The 22,040-nt window shown below is 35.6% G+C and overlaps 1 protein-coding gene across 1 annotated transcript in view; it reads right to left on the reverse strand.

Annotated features, from left to right (window-relative positions):
- LOC145671158 (uncharacterized) overlaps positions 1–22,040 on the reverse strand; it is a 2,642,835-nt gene that overhangs the window by 652,067 nt on the left and 1,968,728 nt on the right. The window contains exon 10 of the mRNA XM_081739993.1: positions 4,213–4,347. Coding sequence (XP_081596119.1) covers positions 4,213–4,347 — 135 coding nt within the window. The remainder of the gene's footprint in view (positions 1–4,212; positions 4,348–22,040) is intronic.

The raw sequence follows: 22,040 nt of genomic DNA on the forward strand, positions 1-22,040 counted from the left end.
TGGACATAGTGGGCTTGAGTGAAGTGAGATGGCCAGGGAAAAATGAGATAGTATCGGGAAATTACAGAATATAGTATTCGAGTGGCGATAAGGCCGAGAATGGTGCCGCGATAGCAATGAAGAACGAAGTAACAAGAAGTGTAACCAAAGTGGAATACTGCAGAGACCGCTTGATGTTTGTAAAACTACATGCAAAACCAGTGGATATTGTAATAATACAAGTGTATATGGCAACGACCGACCATGATGATAATGAAGTAGAAATAATGTATGATCAGATCAGTGACATATTGCATCAGGAAGGAAGAGGTAAAGTCAACGTTATAATAATGGGAGACTTCAACAGTGTAGTAGGAGAAGGAGCTGCGAATAAGGTAGTGGGACCATTTGAACTACTCGTAGGTAGAAGAAACGAACGAGGTCAAATGCTTATCGACTTCTGTAGACAACATGATCTGATGGTGATGAATACGTGGTTTAAGAAAATAAAAAAAAACAAGCCGTACACGTGGAAAAGTCCAGGAGATAAGAAACGCTATCAAATCGATTACATTCTTTTGAAGCAACGTTTCAGGAATAGTGTACGAGACGTGAAGACATTGATTCGGATCACAATCTCTTGGTGGCGGAAGTGCAATCCTGGTTACAGTCGATCAAGCAAAATGGGAGGAGAAATCGAAAATGGAACTTAGAGTGAGTAAGAAATATCGACGATGATGTGAAAGAAGAGATTGAAGAAAAATTCTGTGCAATGGGCGATGTGGTTGACAATATAAAGAATAGTTGGGGAAAAGTTAAACAGATTCTACTTGACACACCCCACAATAACATTGGCAGGATGGAAAGAGCACCGAGAAAACCATGGATAACTGAAGCAATGCTTAAAAAGATGGAAGAACGCAGAAGGGCAAAAAACACGGACATCAATTAATACAGAAGACTGAATAATGAATTGAGATGAGAAACGGACAAAGCCAAAGAAATGTACATGGAGCAGATATATGAAGAAATAATGGAACTTCAACAACGCGGCAGATATGATCTGATGTACCAGAAAGCACAAGAATTAGGAGGGAAAGCTAACAAAAATATACGAACGTTCGGCATCGATGATCAACAAGATAATGTAACCACTGACCATTAAGAATCCTTAGAATTTGGGAGGAACACATAAAAGATCTGTATGATCAGAAGAACCGCCCCAAATATATTGCGATCGAAGCAGAAGAAGAGGTAGATGATGATCAAAGAGGACCCAGTATATTGAAAAGTGAAGTAGTACAAGCAATCAAAGACATGCGAAGGAGAAAGGCCACTGGAGACGACGACATACCAGTAGATTTGCTCAGGGGATTAGGAGACAACGCGATGGAAGTAATGACTTCACTTATTAACAAGCTCTACCTGAGTGGAGAACGGCCAAAGGATTTTCTTGATGTTACTATGATTGCATTGCCCAAGAAAAAGCAAGCAAAGAAGTGCAGTGATCACAGAACCATTAGCCTGATTCCTCACACTGGAAAGATCATTGCACGCATACTGAACAGGCGGCTGGAAAGCAAGATAGATGAGAGGTTAGAAGATCAATTTGGATTCCGGAAAGGAAAAGGCACCAGAGATACTATTGGATTGATGAGAATTATATCAGAAAGAATTCTTGATGTAAAGGAAGAGTTGTGTTTATGCTTCATCGACTGTCGAAAAGCTTTCGACCGAGTCAATTGGACGAAACTTCTGAAAATATTTAAAGAAATCGGAATCAACTGGAGACATCGACGACTCATTCAAAACCTGTACATAGAAGAACGAGTGAAGTTGCGCTTGAATGAAGGAGAAACCAATAGTGTGGAGATTGGAAGAGGAATCAGAGAAGGATGTAATTTGTCGTCCCAATTATTCAACACTTACAGTGAATGTTTAATGAAGGAAGCATTAATGGGAACTGGAGATTCCAAGACTGGAGGGCAGATCATCAACAAGATCAGGTATGTTGATGATACGGTCATAATAGCTAAAACCGAAAGAGGACTACAGGAAATGGTTGACAAAATAGTTGACACTGGAAAACTGTATGGAATGGAAATTAACATAGAAAATTTGAAAGTCATGGGAATATCCCGTGGAAATACGCCCTTACGAATCAGAGTAGAACAAAAAGAACTGGAAGAGGTCGATAATTTCAAGTATCTGGGAAGTATTTTGACGAGAGACGTTTACTGCACCAAAGAAATCAGGTCAAGAATTGCCATAGCCAAAGAAGCATTCAAGAAGAAAAGATCACTCTTAACTAGCGGGTTCAATATTGGACTTAAGAAGAAGTTGGTCAAGTACTATATATGGAGCATTTGACTGTATGGTTCAGAGACTTGGACATTACGGAAGTTAGAGAAGAAATGTTTAGAGCGCTTCGAAATGTGGTGTTGGAGGAAGTTGGAGAAGATAAAATGGACAGAGAGAGCAGCAACCGAAGATGTTTTAAAACAAACAGATAGGAGAGAAGAGGACACTTCTAGCCACCATCCTTCGTAGAAATGCCAATTGGATTGGACACATTTTGAGAAGAAATTGTCTTCTTCTCACCGCCATAGAAGGAAAGATGGAAGGAAAGCGAGGAATAATAATAAGAAGAACACAGCTGATTGATGATTTGAAAGATAGGAGAAAATATTGGGAGTTGAAAGAGGAAGCTGAAGATCGAGAAAAGTGGAAGAAACATTTCCAGGCCCAAATCTAAAATTAAAAAAAAAAAAAATCCTCATTAGTCCCAGGAACTGCCGAAAGGCAGAATACTTAATAATAATAATGCTGTGTAAGTCCATACAACCACGATGTTGCTTGCATGCAGCCAGGCGTTCTTAGAAACCGCGGAGAAATGTGCATTCATTTTGGCATACGTCCTTCTCCCTCCGAGCCAAAAATCGAAAAAAGAAACATGTTCTTATGCTATTAGATATGGTAAAGATCTGTCTGTCTATTTGTGCACAAAATTTGGTGATTCTAGACGACTTCTTTCTATGCGTACGGTAAAGCTGATGACAGAAAATATACATAATTTTATTATATGAAACCAAATCTAACCAAACCGTCGTTGGAGTAACAGCCCTTTTTGTGGGCCTGAACAGCTCCAACGCCATCTATCAGCGCCTGAACTTACGTTCAGTCTAGCGACGAATATGTGGTCAGTATGCTGTGTCGCCTTGTCTCTGACAGGTGTATCAGGAACTTCCCATACCTAGTGGCCGTCACGTCTTTTATTCACGTGACTCCTCACTTTCCCTCATGACGCTGGGTGGACGCCGAAAATTGGCCGGGTATCGAACCCGGGACCAGGCGGGCGTAAGTCTAACGCTCAAAGCACTAGATTACGGTGTTCACTTTAAAGATAGAGTCTATATATACTTTAAGACTTCAACTGGCCTATATATACTAGGGATGGCTATTTCCGGAAAAAGAGTTTTCCGGTTTCCGGAAATCACATTTTCCGTTTTTCCGGAAAATTATCCGTCTTCCGATTTTCCGGAAAATTTTCCGCCTTCCGTTTTTCCGGAAAATTTTCCGATTTTCCGGAAAATTTTCCGTTTCCGTTTTTTCGGAAAATTTTCCGTCTTCCGATTTCCGGAAAATTTTCCGTTTTTCCGGAAAATTTTCTGTCTTCCGTTTTCCGGAAAATTTTCCGTTTCCGTTTTTCCGGAAAATTTTCCGCCCTCCGATTTTCCGGAAAATTTTCCGTTTCCGATTTTCCGGAAAATTTCCCGTTTTCCGATTTTCCGGAAAATTTCCCGTTTTCAATTTTCCGGTTTCCGGAAAAAAAATATTTTCCGTTTTTCCGGAAAATGTGGCCATCCCTAATATATACTTTAAGAATTCGAGTACTTAGAGTGTCAGTTTCAATGCCGGTGCAGTATAAACTATTATAATCAACAGTATCCACGACTGCCTATTCATTTCGAATGCATGGTAGCTCATCGTAATCTGTGAAAAGTTGTTATTCAGCAACTGCGCTGAGCCGTTTCTTTTTCCTTCTCTCTAAACTTAATACAAAGAGGTTATTTTCTTTAAACTTTTAAGTTCCATCGAAACGTACCTTCTTTTCATTTCACATTTCGAAATTATTGAGGGTGACGCGCTCCTCTGTCTCTCCGATGCACGTAAAAGGTGTATACAGAAAATAATTTATAAACAATAACAAAAATTAATATGATTATTACCTACCTTGAAATTAAGATTTCCTTTGCGCCCACGATAGTTAAATTGCGTATCTTTTCTTGAATATTAATTAAGCTCCAAACTCCTTGCAAAGTTGTTGACACATTGTAAATTCCCGGAGTGGTTAGTCTTCGGGTCCACCTGTGGAGACAAAAGAAAGCCACGTATTCTTCAGTATGTTCGTCTAATGATATAAGTTCAGCATTTTTGAGTAATACAAAGTACAAAGACGCACTTAATGTACTTTTAATATTGGAACTGTTTTCAGCGGAAAAAAATTGTAAGTGGCCACACTTAACCCACACACCCACACTATATTTCAATCGTTACGGTATCCTATTTACCAAAAAAAAAAAAAAAAAAAGTTGGACATTATTCACGCACCTATAAAGCACACGCGTTTAAAGCACGCACTGTTATTGTTAGTGTGTAAGTTATGTTCACTAAATTCTTCACACACAACATTATGGTTTAGGAACTATACATGCTGACGACAAGATCGTGAGAAACAGCTTGCCGAAAGCAAAAAAAAAATCTAACGAGAACGTAAGATTTTTAAGACAGGTTAAAGGTAATTTCGTGTACAAAGGAAATCTAGTGATCGGGGCATAAATAAATATTGGTACGAAGATTTCTGATATGAAAGGACATTAAACATTGAAGTACACATATTATTCTGAATTTGCAAGCAGAAACGTTTCTCTTTTCTTTTTCTGGAACTGCATCCAAAATAGGACACAAACGATGCTGCAACTGAATCGCGGCGACGGAACTTTTTTCTTCCCATCTCTCGCTCCACGAATTCAGTGAATGATCCGGTGAATATGTTTGGCCCTGCTGCAGCGAATAGCCCGGAGTTTGCGCCGAGCTTCTGTTATTTGTTGAACCTTTTTCTCGAATTTATGCATACTATATCTTTTTCCCACTGAGTCAGTGAAACCGTAACGATTACAAACTCTACTGAATAAATTATCAAATAAGTAGATGTTGAATCTCAACTGGGAAGACATAAACTACCGGATATCACCTATTATTAGTCATCCAAACGATGGTAATTATACGTACAGTAAACCTAATGGTGTGTCTGTCAGTCTGTGGTATCTGAGCAAACACGATATGTAGTAAAGAGAAACGATTTTCTTGAATCGATTCAGCGTTCCAAGAATAGGAGTCCATCTCCTCCATTAATTCTATATTTAAACCAAATGGTATGAATCTATCATTTCCGGTTTCAACGTTGATCGCCATAGAGCAAGAACTGTAATAGATACAGAGAAGTGATTTCTAGAATCGATTCAGTGCCCCAAGAATAGATTTCCATCTCTTCCCTTTACCTTTTTGCTAGAAATGGAAGTGGAAGAAATGTACTACTACTCTTGGTTTCGATATTATTCTCCATAAAACCAAGGTTTCTTTCAGAAAAAAAAAAACCTTTCTGGGGCAAGGGGATATTTCCGGATGCGTGAGGGTAATGATAAAAATTATTCAGGGACGTATTTACAAAAGTCATAAGGCTTGAGACATCTCCTCCCCCAAAAATGTTTAACTTACACTTTTTTCCATTCGATATGTAATACATAATGTTATAATAAAACTATGCTTATTGCTAGGTTGGATTTAGACAAAGTCTCCGACAGAAAATTCCAAATATGACACTTGTGTTACTATTTTAAAATAATGAAGTTGATAGGAGACCTTTATTCTACGAATACTCCATTAAATAACAGTTGCAAGATAAAAGAATATTTAATTTTTATTGATTTGTTTCTCTTGATTTTTTTTTCTTAAAAAAACGAACACCACGCGTACATATTCAAGTGATTCACCTTCTTCACAATCATGTTACTTCCCAAATAATCTCTGGGAGAATGAGTGAGGAACAGGGAGAGTGGTTCCACCAAGTTACGGAACAGACGTATGCGTATCAACGCCGGTGGAATGAGGAAATGGTAGACTACTGGTGGTGTTTGATGAGATTTCTCCAAACCTCACAATGGAAGTGCAAAACTAAGCAGGGTTTAAGTGATTTAACTTTATTAGAAACCTCACATATTACCAGAACCCAAATTTTAAGGACATTTCAAGTAAGTTTCACTTATCACTTACAAGGAAATACTTTTGCAGTTGGTTGGTCTGTATTTTAATCACTGTGTATAGTACATATATTGTACATTATAGTAAGTAATATTGAATGCTTAGGGGCCGCGGTGGCTTAGTGGTAGAGCGTTCACCTCTGGTGCATGTGGCCCCAGGTTCAGTCTCAGCTCGCGCCAAGTAAACTTTGTGGTGCACAAACATCGTGTGCTGAGTTTTCTCGGGGTTTTCCCGTTTCCTCCCACATTTTTTATTTCACCATTTCATTAATTTCTCATCATCATCGTCTCCTTTAGCCTAATTGGCATAAACGTGGAACGTAAAACTCAAAGATTTCATTTAATTTTTTTTGTGTGTTACTTAAAAACTAGAGCTGATATCGAAAAAGCAACAACAGATCTGGATTAAGTGGCTTCAAATTAAAGAAAAACCAGTTATTTTCATTAAAGTAGAATGAAAAATGTATATAAATACATACTAGCGTAATCGTACAGGAGATTGTTATAATAAATTGCATGCCAGTTGTACTTCCAGCCTACTAGTGTATACGCACACTGTGACTAACAGCACAGTAAAGAAGTTTGTATACGTATGTGGAAGCACTAGAAAACATGATATACATTGTAATTCAACTATAGCTTCCTTATTTGAGTTTACTCTCAGATTTTAAAATCCTTAATAAATCACAAAACATTCCTTACGATTCTGTAGATCAGTTTTCTCTTCGCGTAACGACACTTTTCCATTCAAGCATGTTTCCCCAAATGTAAGATATTCTTAATCCAAATTTTAGATAACTATTTAAAAAATAAATTGTAAAATTTATTATTTATTAACTAAATATCAAAGTTTTACTCCTATATTAACTAAATAGGAGAATCATGCTATAAATTTAATAGAACTATGTTACAAACTAGAACTATGATATTTTAAATTTTGGGTACCCGTAAGTACCCCAAGCTGAATACCACTGCTCTAGACGACAGATGTTAACTGAAAATTTTGGTGGCTGTCTTATATAAGTTTCGCTCTACATTAATTTATTATCGATCATTTTACTCGCGGATAGAAGATAGGGGATGGCCATCTTTTTTTTTCTCTTATGACTGTGCAGTAGTAGTAATAAAATATTTACTAAACCAGGAAGAGCAGAAAAAAAGAAAGAATCGAAAGATCAACACAATATGAGAAGCACAGTCAAGCAACGATTTTTACTGTGTAAGAACCAACGCCGTTTGAGGACAGACAGAAGAGAAGAAATTTAATTTTGAAGAACGAGAAAGGAAAAATCTTTTCCGAGACGATGACGATGACGACGAAGGGGCCAGTAGAGTTGGTATCACTGCCGAAAGGAATAGATTCTGAAGAGCAAACGGGCGAACGTGGGTTGTTTCGAGATGCACACTTCAGCCGATGCTGGAGCAGATCTTGTATGGTTACAAACTTCAATAGCTTAGCTAGCTGGATATTTTTTCTTCTTTTTCTTTTTTTCTTTCTTTCTTCTGAAAGGGAAGGGGTTTAGGTCACGTTTGCCCTCTCCCTCATGCTTCCCCACTTATATCTTTGCTTATTTTTTTCATTTTTCTCTGATCTCCCTTCACAGTACGCTCCTTCAAGAGTTCTGTGAGGACTCTTGAACTACGGAGTTGCCAGTGTCTTGTCTTCAAACTATTGGTATTTTTTTATTTCTTAAAAAAGAATTACATCTACAAATAATGTTGTTTATTTGTTCTCTTACACATTGACATATCAATGCAAAGTTTCATAAATTCGTTCACAAAAGCATGTTAACACAACTACTTTTTTTTTTTTTTTTTTTTTGGTGTATGACTATGCGGATCATTTGCGAAATTAGTTGAGTTCAACGAAATAGAATTTATATCCGCTAAGCGAAGACACTAGTTAGAGTGCGTGGATTAAGGTGGCCAGAAACCAATGATTAAAAAGCCGGACACATTGACTTAGAAAACCGAACTTTATGAATTTGTAAACCTTTTTCCCCACACATGAAATTCAATTCATTAATTGCGTTTAGGCATCTTGTGCTCAAACAAGCTCTGAAAGCTACATTTACAAATAGCCACATTTACATGTTAAAATTCTTACATTATTGATATTTCTCTGCTCCTCGAGCGGCTTCGAATAGACGGTTGTTCTGCAAGATTTCTTTAAATATGTCATTACATGTTCCATTCTCACTTTTTCCTTCAAAATTGAAACAAATTTGAAGTTCGGACTTAACTGTGGGGATATTAAAGTCGATCGCGTTCTTTTGCCCAACCAGCGTCCGAAAAGTTTTAAATACCTTTCTTTAATAGTTGTACAGTTCTTGAACATATCTGAGGCTGCTGCTTCTTGAAACACCTTGAATTCGAAATATCCATCCATGTCAATAGATTTAATATTACACGCTTTAACAAAATCTTCAAAAGAATATTCGGGATTTCCAGGCGAAAGCAACGAGAGTTTCTTATGTAAACTTCTTTCACTGAAATCATACCACTCGCGAATGTATCGACTAGTCCGTTTATAAAAATTCAAAAAGCCAGATTAGCACTTTGTCTGGGAGCCATCGAGCCATCAGGATAAAGAAAAGTTAAACATTTATAATAAAACAACTAAAAAGCAGGGCAAATGAACGTCCGGATCGACTATTAAGCCGGACACGGGACAGGACCTACAAAAGCCGGATTGTCCGGCCAAAATCAGGACATCTGGCCATCCTAGGTGGATGCGAGCTCGAATTCCGATGTTTGGCCTAGGGATCTCGTATCGTGTCGAAAGTTGAAGTTGTCTCGTCTCGAAAATATGTCGTGGAAGATGTCTCGAAAAATGAATCTGTTTCTATTGGTGTGGCTCTATCTCGTCTGGAATCCTGTAACGAATATTCTGTCTCGTCTGCAACTCAACCGGGTTATATTCCTGTATAGAGAGCATCAAAGTTTAACGCACCTGAAACTTTAGGGCCACGTATCATATAGCCTCGGTGCTAAACTTCAATTCCAACCAGTCGAATACCAATCGAGCATCATGAGTCAATTGGGAGAAGTACCCAAAAAAGGCAATGAATTCCTGTTTAGAAAACAAAATAATGACATCGGGAGATGATCATAATCCTCAGTTGAATGTTCGTCATCTATACTGTTGTAGCGCATCGTGTAAGGTAGCGTTAGCTCATAGAATTTTATAGTAATGAAAACTTAATACTACATGATCATGGGTTTATTAACACTTTTCGATTCAACGTACTGCTCGCCCCCTTCCCCCACAGAAAAAAAACTGCATTTTTTTTTCAAACTGAACAACTCTCTGATGAACTTCAAATTGAGCGACGCTTGTACACGTGTGATCAGTCCATTCTAATCCAGAGTTTGTTACAGCTCCCTGATTGTCTCACGATACTGATTCAACACCGAAAACTCTAAGCAATAGGGTCATGAATGCTAATCACTTTGCCACACAGAAACGCGTAGGTTTTGTCAAACAGAGTCTAAAGCTATGACAAGTTTGTCTATAAATAATTGCATCAACAGCGATATTATTTCTGCCAAGAGGAACGGGAATGGGGAACAGCTGAAATTTCATAAAGAGGAACTACATAATTTATACCAAACACTGTTAGGGTCATCAAATCTAGAAGGCTCGGGTGTGCAGGTTATGCAACCAAAATGGAAGAAATTAGGAACTCTTTGAATGTTTTAACTGGAAATCTAATCGAAAAACGACCATTAGAAAGATCCAGGCGCAGATGGAAGGACAATATTAAGATGAATCTCATAGAAATTTAAATACAAGGTAGAAACTGTATCCAGTTGGCTAAGAATAGAAGTCAATGGAGAATTTTGTGAACGCGGTATTGAACCTCTGGGTTCTATAATCCTAGAGTTAGTTACCTTTTAAATCTATTTACTAGCAGTGACGCTTTATTATTTAAACATTTATGGAAAAATAAATAAATAAACAAATAAAAACATTAAACGTATACTTCAAACAATTTGTATTAGATTTCGCAGAAATGTAATTTATTTATCTTTGTTTCATGTGCTTTGAATATTTTGTCTAATTATCTTCTTTATTAAATAGCTAAAATTAAAAGTATGCGCTCTCGACCATAAGCGAAAACAAATAAGTAAAGTTAAACGTCTTTAGAGTTTACCCTGGTTTTATGATTAGCATATGTGTTTTCGCTGCTGGAGGCTCGGGTTCGATTCCCAGCAGAGCTATGTGGTTTGGATTCCATGTTACGCTGCAGTTCCACATTTCAGTGATTTCGGTGCTGAAAGGGATGCTAAGCTCCAACCGAATCAACCAACAAAATCTGTAAAAGTCAGCAGATGATAATCCCATAATTTGAAGAAATTAAACTGTTCTCAAGTTGCTGATAGTGTTAAGTCTGGAAAGTAGACTTTCTAAAGCTTGCTTTGTCAACTTATATATATATATATATATATATATATATATATATATATATATATATATATATATAGGGGAAGGTTACCAAAGAGCAGGCACACCCTAAGAGCGCGCAGTGCCAATTACGCTGACGTGGTAACACACAGAATTATTGTTGCTACGCCGTTTGATGTGTCTTTGTGTAAGAGTTGATACGAAGGAAACAGAGGTCAACGTATAGCTGCAAACAGAAAATACAGATAAAAATAAGTTTTTTAATTCTGGATGTAATATTTCAATATTCTTAGTTAAGAAATTATTCTGATATAGTAGCCATTTACAGTACCTTTGCTGCATGGTAGAAAACATGAATGCAAATAGAATTGTTTACAATGGCTTTGTTTCGGGGGTCTTACATGTGCAGCCACCTAGATAAATTTCACTCGAATTGACTGCTGTTTCCAAAAGAGCGCGCGTTAGTGATTTAACAAAGAGAGGGCGCGTACTCTTTGGAATAATTTCTTTGACAGAGTGTGTGGGTAGCAGCATTCATAATACAGACTATATGGTTATTCTCACAGTTAGTCTAAGAAAGCGGAGTGTAACGAAATGTTTGAGTGGATTGTAGAATTATTTGCCATTGTTTGTCTTCGATTCAAGCACCAACTGTAAATCTTAAATCTTGATGATGATGATGATGGTGATGATGTGGTGTTCTGCCCGAAGGTCCCCGGACAAGATGAATCCATGATAGTTTGCCATTGCCTTTCATGGTATGATGACGACGTCCTAAATAGTGAGGAAATGAACAAAGGAAATGATCAAAATGAAGATCCTGGAAGTGTTTCGGAGGAAAATGCTGAGCGAAATATAGCTCCGATTACCATGGAGAAAGGGAAACGTCTTAGACCTACAGAAGCCGCAACTTCAAGCATTCATCCGAGATTCATCATTCCCTTCTCGGAATAATAATAATAATAATAATAATAATAATAATAATAATAATAATAATAATAATAATAATAATAATAATAATAATAATAATAATTACGACAAACTGCAAGTACAAAACGTCGATCTGAAGTTTTTACTAGCTCTTCATTTCACAAAGTCCTTCAGACCAAACGAATCAAAGGAAATGTTACGTCAAAGAAAAAACTCTTTGATCATCCCAATGAACCATTCGACTCAACAGAGAAAACTACAGCTGATATCAACCAAATTTCATGCCCAATGTGTCTCGAATTGTATAAAGAATCAATTGACGAAGACTGGATTCAGTGCATTAATTGTGAACGGTGGTGACATGTGAAGTGTTCGTCTTACGAAGAGGGTTTGAGTTTCAAGTGTTGAGTGCGCCCTCTTAGGGACCGCGAAAAGTACTCTTTGGGACAGTGGTTCTTAAGAGTATGCATTTTTTTTTTTTACCTTTTTAATGTATATTCCCATTTCTACAACTAGTAGTAAAGTTTTCCATTTCTTACAATGTATCCTAAACTTCAATTAAAATTATGTTCAATTTATATAATTTTTGCTTCATTATTTTTGGAGCTTTTTCAAGATGAATATTAAGTGCGTGCACTTCGGTAAACTTGTTCTCTCTCTCTCTCTCTCTCTCTCTCTCTCTCTCTCTCTCTATATATATATATATATATATATATATACCGACGCTCATATTCCTCTACAAAATAGTTCAACACTTTTAATTATTTCTTTTATTATGAATCAAGCATATAAAACTATATTGTTACAAATGACTAATTATAATACAGATTACCTAATAATTTTGCAATCGAGTATATTTAATGAAATAATACGAGAGTTACGGAAAAGGTAACTTCTTCTTCTTCTTTTTTTATGAAAATGGGGAGGAAGCAATAAATTCTGATATATTCAAATAAAAAGTTAGTACATGTGTACATGTTATATGTAAGAAGTTGGATGAGCATATATATCTTCATCAGGATATAGCACGTAAAAAGTGAGTACAACAAAATAAATGATAAATTGAAATTATATATTTTTTTCATGAAATACTGTATTTTCAGAACAGTTACTGTTAACGCTCCCAAACTGTTTCTAAAACATTTTTGTCATTGAACGTTAATCTGAAAGTTCTATAAGCAATTCCTTGAAACTAAGAAACTCATGGACTTTTTCTTTCCTATCGAATGAAAGGTTTACTTTGATGCTTGAATTTTTTCAAAGTTTTCGCTTCAGAATGCAATAATTAAATGCTTTTTCGTGTAATAATAATAAAAAAGCAAAGATCGAACGTACTGTTCTTTCTCTACTAAAATTAAAATATTTAATAAAGTCCAAAGTTTCAAAAGCAAAAAGCAACCGGTAACACTATTTTTAAAGCACTTGAATCACTAGTGCAGAGGCAGCTCTGTAATGTAGTCACAAAGTCATGTGCCTTACCAATTAATACTGAAGTAATTATATATATATTTATTTGTGTGCAAAAATGAGGAGTGACCGAATAAAATTTTTAGTTATTTTAATATGGACTCTGCAATCCTGTTTGATGTTCATAAGGGATATGGCAATATAGAGTGAATCACGATGTTTGATGTTGCTATCTGTTTATGTGTTCACGCTTGGTTCTTTCTCAAGTTAGTCTGCCTCAGGGGACAGGTCTTTCAACTCATACCCTTACATACAAAGTAATCACACTCTTAATGTGACTAAAGAAACGTTTTTCTACTCATCTCCTCGCGGCCGGCAGGCAAAGAGGAGAAGAGGTGGGCAGAAGGATAGAACCATTCACTTATGCTGTTTTTGTACTTATCTCATGAAAAGATGTGCTACTCCCAAGAGAATAAATGGCTTATATCGTTTCTAGGGCGACATATCTTCGCAGTAAGTTTTCGACGAAGGACTGGACGTTCACATATTAAATATTATGAAGAAAAAAATAAGATACTTCCTTAATGCACTTTAGAATTTCTGAATTTAATAACACGTGATGTATGAATACTTTCTTTTTCAAGAATTTAGAGATCGAATGAATATTCTGAACGACATTTTAAATTGATTTTCCTCTGAAATATTATTTTGAAAGCAAGCATGCGTAGGCACAGAAAAATACGTAAGTGTTGGACTTGTAATTCAAACAAATAATCATAAAATACCAATAGGTAGAGAACAGCCAATTGTCAAGTTGTTGCGGACGTAGGAAGTAAAAGTGGGAATCAATATTCTAATTTTATCGAAATCTTAGTGTTTATTTCACGCACGTGGATTTCTTGAGTTTGTTTTTTCTGTCCTCTTGTTAAATTGTCCAGAAAAGCCGGAAAAGAATAATGTTTAAGTCTGCATATGTGAATTATTATTATACTGTGTATGTAACAAATTGTAAGAACTCCTTAGTTACTTATGCTGATGAACGTATTTCTCTCAAACGGGTATTTTTCTGCACACGTCGAGATTTTGGATAAGACACCATAGGTAGCATTTTCCCATGTTTCAGTACTATTTCTCCTGCGATATATAAACTGAAGACTTCATAGTTTCGGTCTCTAGGCAGGCCAACACCTTAACCATTCAGAGATAAACAGCCGAGTCCGCAAGGCTAACTCAGAACTCAACCTATCCTATGAGGAGCAAGACTCTCAATTACCATCTATGATAAGTCTCTGTTGCACTGAATAAGTAGTGAATCCAGTGAACATCGCGTCTAGTCTCATTCTTCGATCTACAAGGACGAGCCATTTTCAGGTTTATAAGAGGGAAGTCATCCGTCATCAAGGGCAGTTTAGTGAGAGGGAAATGAGCACCCGCATACACGAATTCACTACACACATCAAACAGTCTACATTTCCTAAATGTTCAATGAAAGACTATTAAACTCAAATATAAAACATACTTCTGTGTCAAGCAATTCATTTCTGAGAGAAGATTAAGATACCAATACGAAATTGGTAGAGTTCATGCGTCTTTATGACACTGAATATTGTAATATTTAGGCTCTACGTTCATCCCTATAACAGTATCATTAAGACATGTCATTATGTAGAGCAGGTTTAAGTCGGAGAACACTCATGGATGAGAGAGTTCTCAGTAATTCGGACTCCGCTAAACTTGACAAATTTCACACATATTTTGGAAGTTTCTCCTGGATATGTGGCTAGCAAACACATCTGCCGCATGAGATACTGTGGTTCGATTCCCGGTAGAAGTACGTGTGATTCAGATTCAACATTAAACAATATGTCTTGGTGCTGGAAATGAACTGTCAAATAAATCCTCATTTCCTTTACAAACAACCGAAATCGAATGAATACTTGAATATCAATGCAACATGAAAATATTATCGTGTCCTTTTTTTACAAGTTAATACATACTATAAATATACAAAAAACGAGTCTAATTTACTTTTCATCATTACTTAGTTTTTTTTTTTATTTGTTATCCCTTTCAAATTGCACTGTTAATAATTATGAATGTCAATCGATATGTAACCAAATCGTTTTTTACAGAATCAATTGAGAAATTCATTTTGAAGAAATGGTTTGAGTAGTGTTGCAAATTATTACTTTCCACTTCTTGAACAGTTTGAATTCTTTGTGCCGAGTAATGTATCTGAAATTTAGTTAAATAATTCTGTAGAACACATAGAATACTCGATTTGATTAGAAAAGGCCAAATTCATTGTTATTTATTTATTTTCGTAATATTTGTACCTCACATCAAAATTTAAAGAATGCCTTCAGAGTAAAAATCACTAGAAGTTCCGAAGGCGGGGACTGATTTTGCAAGGGTGGGGTAAAAAACTGGTTTCGCCCCTGTTGTCGATGAGACTTCCCTCTTGTAGAAGTCGAGAGCCGCCACTGGTGTAGTGCTTCATCAGATCATTGACTTACGACATTTTGTGGAATGTTTTTTTTTCTTTTGTGTGTGTGTGTGTGTGTGTCTACTCGTACTGTGTCACATATTTATTTTCAAATTGCAGTTGTATTAAACATGTATGAAATGAGAATAATTTCTATCCGCTATGAAGAGTTCACTAAAACGTTTGAAGAAAAGCAAGATTGTTTATGTCCCTATCTGAGTGTGCTCGGAAAATGTTCTGTCCCATAATAGTAGATTGTTATATATATATATATATATATATATATATATATATATATATATATATATATATATATATATATGCCAAAAACTGTCCTGCATTATGAAGGCATGTATAGTGAAAAAAGCATTCATTAACTTAATAACATACAATAACATAAAACAGTTTCGTGGGGAACATAATTGGGAAGGACGTTCATATTATATAGAAAATAAGAAAGGTCCCAGTACAGGTTCTTGAGAGAACATGTCCACAACTGACAGGAAATTTAAAGACGAGTGTGAACAATCACGATGACTATGATGAACTAATCAAAAGTGTAAAATCAGCAGCATCATTTCAAATTTTGCTGGGACGAGGGGGAGGGAACGGTTCCGCACCAACATAAGAGTTAGTTTTTTTTTTAATTATAGTACATATATTAGTATACAGTTTATTAAAATATATGTATTTCTTGAACTCAGGGAAAGACAATAATTACCCTCTTTCCTCCTTACATGATGCCCCTGTCTAAACAACAAAGGAACTAAGCTTTCTTTATGAGAGGCACGTGAAACACCGAAGAATTTTTGGGTAGATCGAAGAGATGTTGAGATTCTGTTATGGAATTTTGTTACAAGGTTTTACATATACTGGAAGATCAAAGTGACAGTGATCAACAATGTATCAATAACACTGATCTGTTTTTTAAACTTAGGGAACTGAAATATTGTTGAGAACAGCCCTCTGGCATTTCTCGAGTAACGATTTCGTAACTAACTGCCTTCTTTACTTACGAGTGTTGGCTGGTCGAAACATGTTACGCTTTTGTTTTATCTTGAGTTATACAATTTCTTAGTTTCTAAGTGTATGTAAATGTGAGAATTGTCACTCTTAAGAGGCCACAATAATCAAGTAATGACTGAAATATCGGTGTTCTGTGCCTTCTTACTATTAGTATGAGGCAAGTGATCCGCTAGTAATACAGAGAAGAACTACTGTCTTCTTTTTTCCTTCCCACTCCCTCTTCTTTCGTAATGTCCATGTTTCTACTCTGTTAAAACATATATAAGCATTTCAGCATTTATCTTTCTTCAACGATCCGCAAAATGTCACTTAATTCTTCCTAAAATGCCATTTCTTTTACTTTCCATTACATTTCAGAACTGTTCTTCCCTAATGGTTTAGTGACTAGCGCGTGCCTTTGGTACACGTGGTTCCAGGTTCAATTCCCAGTGCTAGAACATTTAACACACATACACTGAGAAAAATACATTATCCAGACTGTGGTACATTTTACAAATATAAGGAATCCTTATATTTACTACGAAAATTTGGACGGAGCACATTGCTTCATACGTACTGCCATTTTTCCCGCTTAGATGTAACGTTATGCCTTGCAGGATGTCTGACATCTAACAGTATTCCGTATATAACATACGTATACGTATGCTACATACGTCAGCTGTATGCTATATACGTCCATCTCTATGTGAGATCTTTATCGTCTATAGACAGTTCTTTCATTCATACGGAAAGTACATACAGATGTAATACTTATACGGAAAGCATTATAAAACACGTTTTCAGTTATACCTTTGCTGCAGGATGCTAAATATAATCTACGTTAAGTCCGAAAACTATAGGATTTACGCATGTAACCTATGTTTTTACATGCGCCACATACGTTTTATTTCTCTGTGCATTACAGTGGAGTGGATTCCACTTTAAACTATAGATTCACATCTTATACAGCCTCGGTGCTAAAAAAAAAAGAATTCTACATCATACATACATGTTGCATCTTTACTAACAATAGGTACCTCTCTACAACCAATAATTGAAACTATATTTGGTCCACTACCCTTTAAACTTCTGTAGCCGACAAAATTTCCATTTAAATATTTCTTTCCCACATTCATCACAAATTTTTCTAAAAGTTTTTTTTTTTTTACATTACATTAATTTTTGGTTTACAATGCCCTACGCAGGTTTCCCGTTGCTCTATGATTAGTGTACAGATCTTGGGAGCGGGAGACCCGGGTTCGATTCCCAGCGTGAGCTAACCTGGTTCGGAGTTCATGTTACGCTGTAAGTTCACGTCTCACATATTTTCGGTGTTGAAACGGACATTGTACTATAATGCAACACAGCATTTACTGTATTTCCAGATGTATATGCATCTTCGTAATTTTCATTCAAAGAAATTCAACTAGAATCAAGTTGCTTGTATATCTAGAACAAAGCTACAGATCTTTGTAGTCTCTTAATAAAAACAGTCCGTTCAGATTGAAGAAAGAGAGAAAAACTGCATCCGTAGAATATGCAAAGCCACCGATAACTGATGCTGAAATCTGCACAAGAGCTTTGGACGTTTATCAAACATGCTGCAGTCACTCTCTATTTATATTTTGTTCATGCAATGCAGGAACTACAAAAATGTATGTTCTTTTTTATATATATTTTTAAAAAGATCCTATGGAATCTTGCCAAGACAAACTTGGAAAGATGGGAAAAATACAGTATAATAAAATCTTAAATTTAATGTTTCTCGCATATCAGGTATAACTCTTTATTCTAAAGGAGAAGGATGTTTAATGGAAGTTCATATAGTGTAATTATGGAAGAAGGATGAAATTAGAGAAAACGGGATAATGCTGACAAAATCAACCAATATGATGTTGTCTACTAAAAACTCAAATGCCTTGGGATCGAACCATGAATTTCTCGTACCGAAGATAAGCGCCGTCAACGTTGGAAAGATGGAGAGTTTCATTGGTTATAGATAATAAGTACAAATTTTCAAATTTGTGTACAGAACATGAAACAGGCACTGATGGCTATGCTATTACTTTATAAATATCTTTATAAATATGAAAGCCATTGAAGATTAGCAATGACATTTAAGAAATAAAATTTTAATAAATAAATCATAGACAGTCAGCTCTGAATTGCTCAGTAAACTTCACACAGTTACCAGTTCTTAGCACTCATCAAATTTTACCTACTGGTATCATCGATATGTGTGGTGGTCAGTATGAATGTCTTTCCAACAACCTTGTAATGAGTAAAATCAATGTTCATGAGTTTAAAATATCTTCTAAGCTTTCCTTTTTTCATATCTTTCTTCGAAAAATCTATTCATACTATTAGCGGATTAATAATTTGAAGTGATTGCTTACAGCTACTTGCATTACCTCATCAACGTACATATTGAAAATATAAACCATTGTAACCCTTTCGGAATTTATGATATACGTATATTTAACATCTATTATTTTTGGATTTTTTATTGTTCATTCTTACATTCATTGCGAAACAGATCACATGTATTTTGAGAAGGAACTCGTCAAGTTGGTGGAGATCATAACATCATCTGTTTGGCCTTCAAGAGTACAAAGCAAAAGGCCTATTTAGTTCTCTCGCAAATACTGTCCAAGAAAACACAAACACACACACACACACACACACACACACACACACACACACACACACATATATATATATATATATATATATATATATATATATATATATATATATATACAGTGGCGGATCCAGGATATGATCAAGGGAGGGCTAAACTATAGTTTGCCGCTTGATCCAGTGTCAAGCAAGATTGAAGCCCATTTTATCCAGTGTACACCTGACCCTCAATAGGGGCTATAGCCGCTATAGCCCCCCTTGGATCCGCCCCTGTATATATATATATATATATATATATATATATATATATATATATATATATATATATATATATATATATATATATATATATATATTGCTTCTTTTCTCCTTCTCTTAGAGATTTTGAGATCTGTACGTTAAACAGTGCCGGACCAGAGGTGCCTCAACTAATGAAAACGGGATTTTTTTTTTTTCAGAAAAAAAATTACATTTTCCTCTAATTCCCCTTTTTAGGTATACGGTATAGACATGTGAATGGTACCTTTTGGAAGGTTGCTTTATTCTGAAGAGAATGAAGTACGAATCACGACCCTAGGATAAATAGTGATGATGCAGTTGGTGCTTGACTAAAAGTTTAAAATTTACTTTAAAAATCCCCTAAAGGGTTCAAAGACGAAATTTTAATGAAAACTATGATAATACGGATACACTGCACGTGAATACACACAGATCATGCCAAGTATTGGTGATTTTGCAAGCCAAGTTCATTCTATTCTTTTATTTTAAAAAAATAATAACGTGCATAAATTATTTTATTTGGCGCGAGAGATTCAGGTTCCATTCCTAGTGGGAGTATCATATGTCTTAGATTCCAAGTTAAGCTGTTGGTTCACGTTTCATTTAGTGTCTCGCTGCTGAAACGGACGATAAACTTCTTTCAATCCAACCAACCAATGAATTCTACATTATTATAAGCATTTAACCCAGTGCTTTTCAACCTTTTTTTCTCATGTACCCCTAGACACAGTTTGCTATCCAATTGTGTACCCCTGAGGCTGTTTAAAATAAATTAAATCGAAATTAACTTATTAAACTTAATACACATGTTCTATTGATTAAAAAGGGGGATAAATAGGGACCCAACACAAGGATAATCAGTGTGCCAATCAAAAGACTATTTACTGGGGGATAAAGTGCACTCCGAAAAAAATTAACATGGGAAATTTCAAAACACATGGGAGACATCAAGCTCCACTGAGGGGATTTTCCCCTCATCCTCCCTGATAATTCGCACACGGAAAAATGTTATTGAAACAAAAACAACCTAAAAGTTAGTTTAGAACTAATAGTCCTGGATCCACAGTACATGCCCGTAAAAATTTGTGGGTGCACGGAGTTTTATTGTTACACTGTGTTCTTCGACCTATCGTTGTCTACTTTTTCTTGGGTAGACATCTCAATTATGGTCGCTTACCTGCACAGACACCATTTTCCAATATGGCCGCCAAATATGCAACCAGCATGCATAACTGAGGAACTAAGTCACCTAGGAAAGTCATCTTGATGTCGAATCATAGGCTTTCAAGGTCAAGGAATTCAAATATTACCTTGAAATTGCTATATATTGAAGAATTTTACATTACAGACAAAAATACACTATATATACAGGGTGGGTCATTTTAATTCATCCACAGGAATATCTCGAAAAGTACAAACCGAAGTAAGAGAAGTTTTCAATTATAACTGTTCACCACAAAGAGAGAGACACATTTTGGTGTACTCATTAATACTACCAGATTAGCAGTGTTGCCAATCTAACACAAAGATGTATTTTTTCAAATGTCACTACGTCAGGTTATTACATATTTCAAATCTACATTGGAAAGAAAACACACAATACCACACTTATTGTTCAGTTTTGTAAACTAACTACGCTACAGTATCACAAATATTAAAAACAACCAAACTTTGAAGGTTTCTAAAATAATAATAATAATAATACCGCAAGTGAAACGAACAGGACAATGTATATCGAATGAACCTTAGTGTCAAATACTATGATCTGACGAATTTCGAATAGATGGGAACAAAATTATAAAAAAATTAAAAATTGAACTTTTTGAAAAGGCTTTATTCCGAAAACAAAGTTGATATACAAAATAGTTTAAGGTTTACAATACATGTAAAAGCAGTATATCAAATATTGTGCTATTAGTACCATTATGAATTAATATTTGTTGATGGTCCAAAATATCATTAATATAAACAAATTAAAATATTAGAAAAATGCTGATGTGACTAAACAACTGAGTATTCTTACAACATTGTACACAACATTTGAGCAACCACAATATCTATAGTCTCTAATATTATTTTGTCATGTTTAATGTATGCTAATTTTTCTGTCAAAATGTAAAATATCAATACTAATACATAAAACCAAGTGGTTCCATAAACAGCACTGTGTTACCGTTTTACAATTTGTTTTTCCCGCAGATATCTTATACCTCACATTTGAGCAACTTTCTTATTTAAACTACTAAAAGTTCTTTTTTTGTGCTAAAGATTACTTAATATGTGTCCAAATTTACAAGTCTAAAACAAAATGCATGTGACTTACAACTGAGAATTTTCACAGCACTTCTGACAAAGACAGTGCACTGTACACAACACTTGAAATTTCTAACATATACATTGTTTACAATTGTTTGTTTTGCAAGAACATACTCGCAATACAGCATCTGGCAAAGGTCGGAAACACTCTCTGGTCTCAGGAAACCGTTTACTTCCTCCCATCCAAATTCCACAGGGTTTTTAGTAATGTTTCTTTTCTAATAACAACCGAGATTCTCTGATGACCAAGTTCGAGCCTCTAATGTGGCCT

The sequence above is a fragment of the Thermobia domestica genome, chromosome 15, assembly GCF_964235325.1.
Source record: "Thermobia domestica chromosome 15, izTheDome1.hap1.1, whole genome shotgun sequence".
Lineage (NCBI taxonomy): Eukaryota > Metazoa > Arthropoda > Insecta > Zygentoma > Lepismatidae > Thermobia > Thermobia domestica.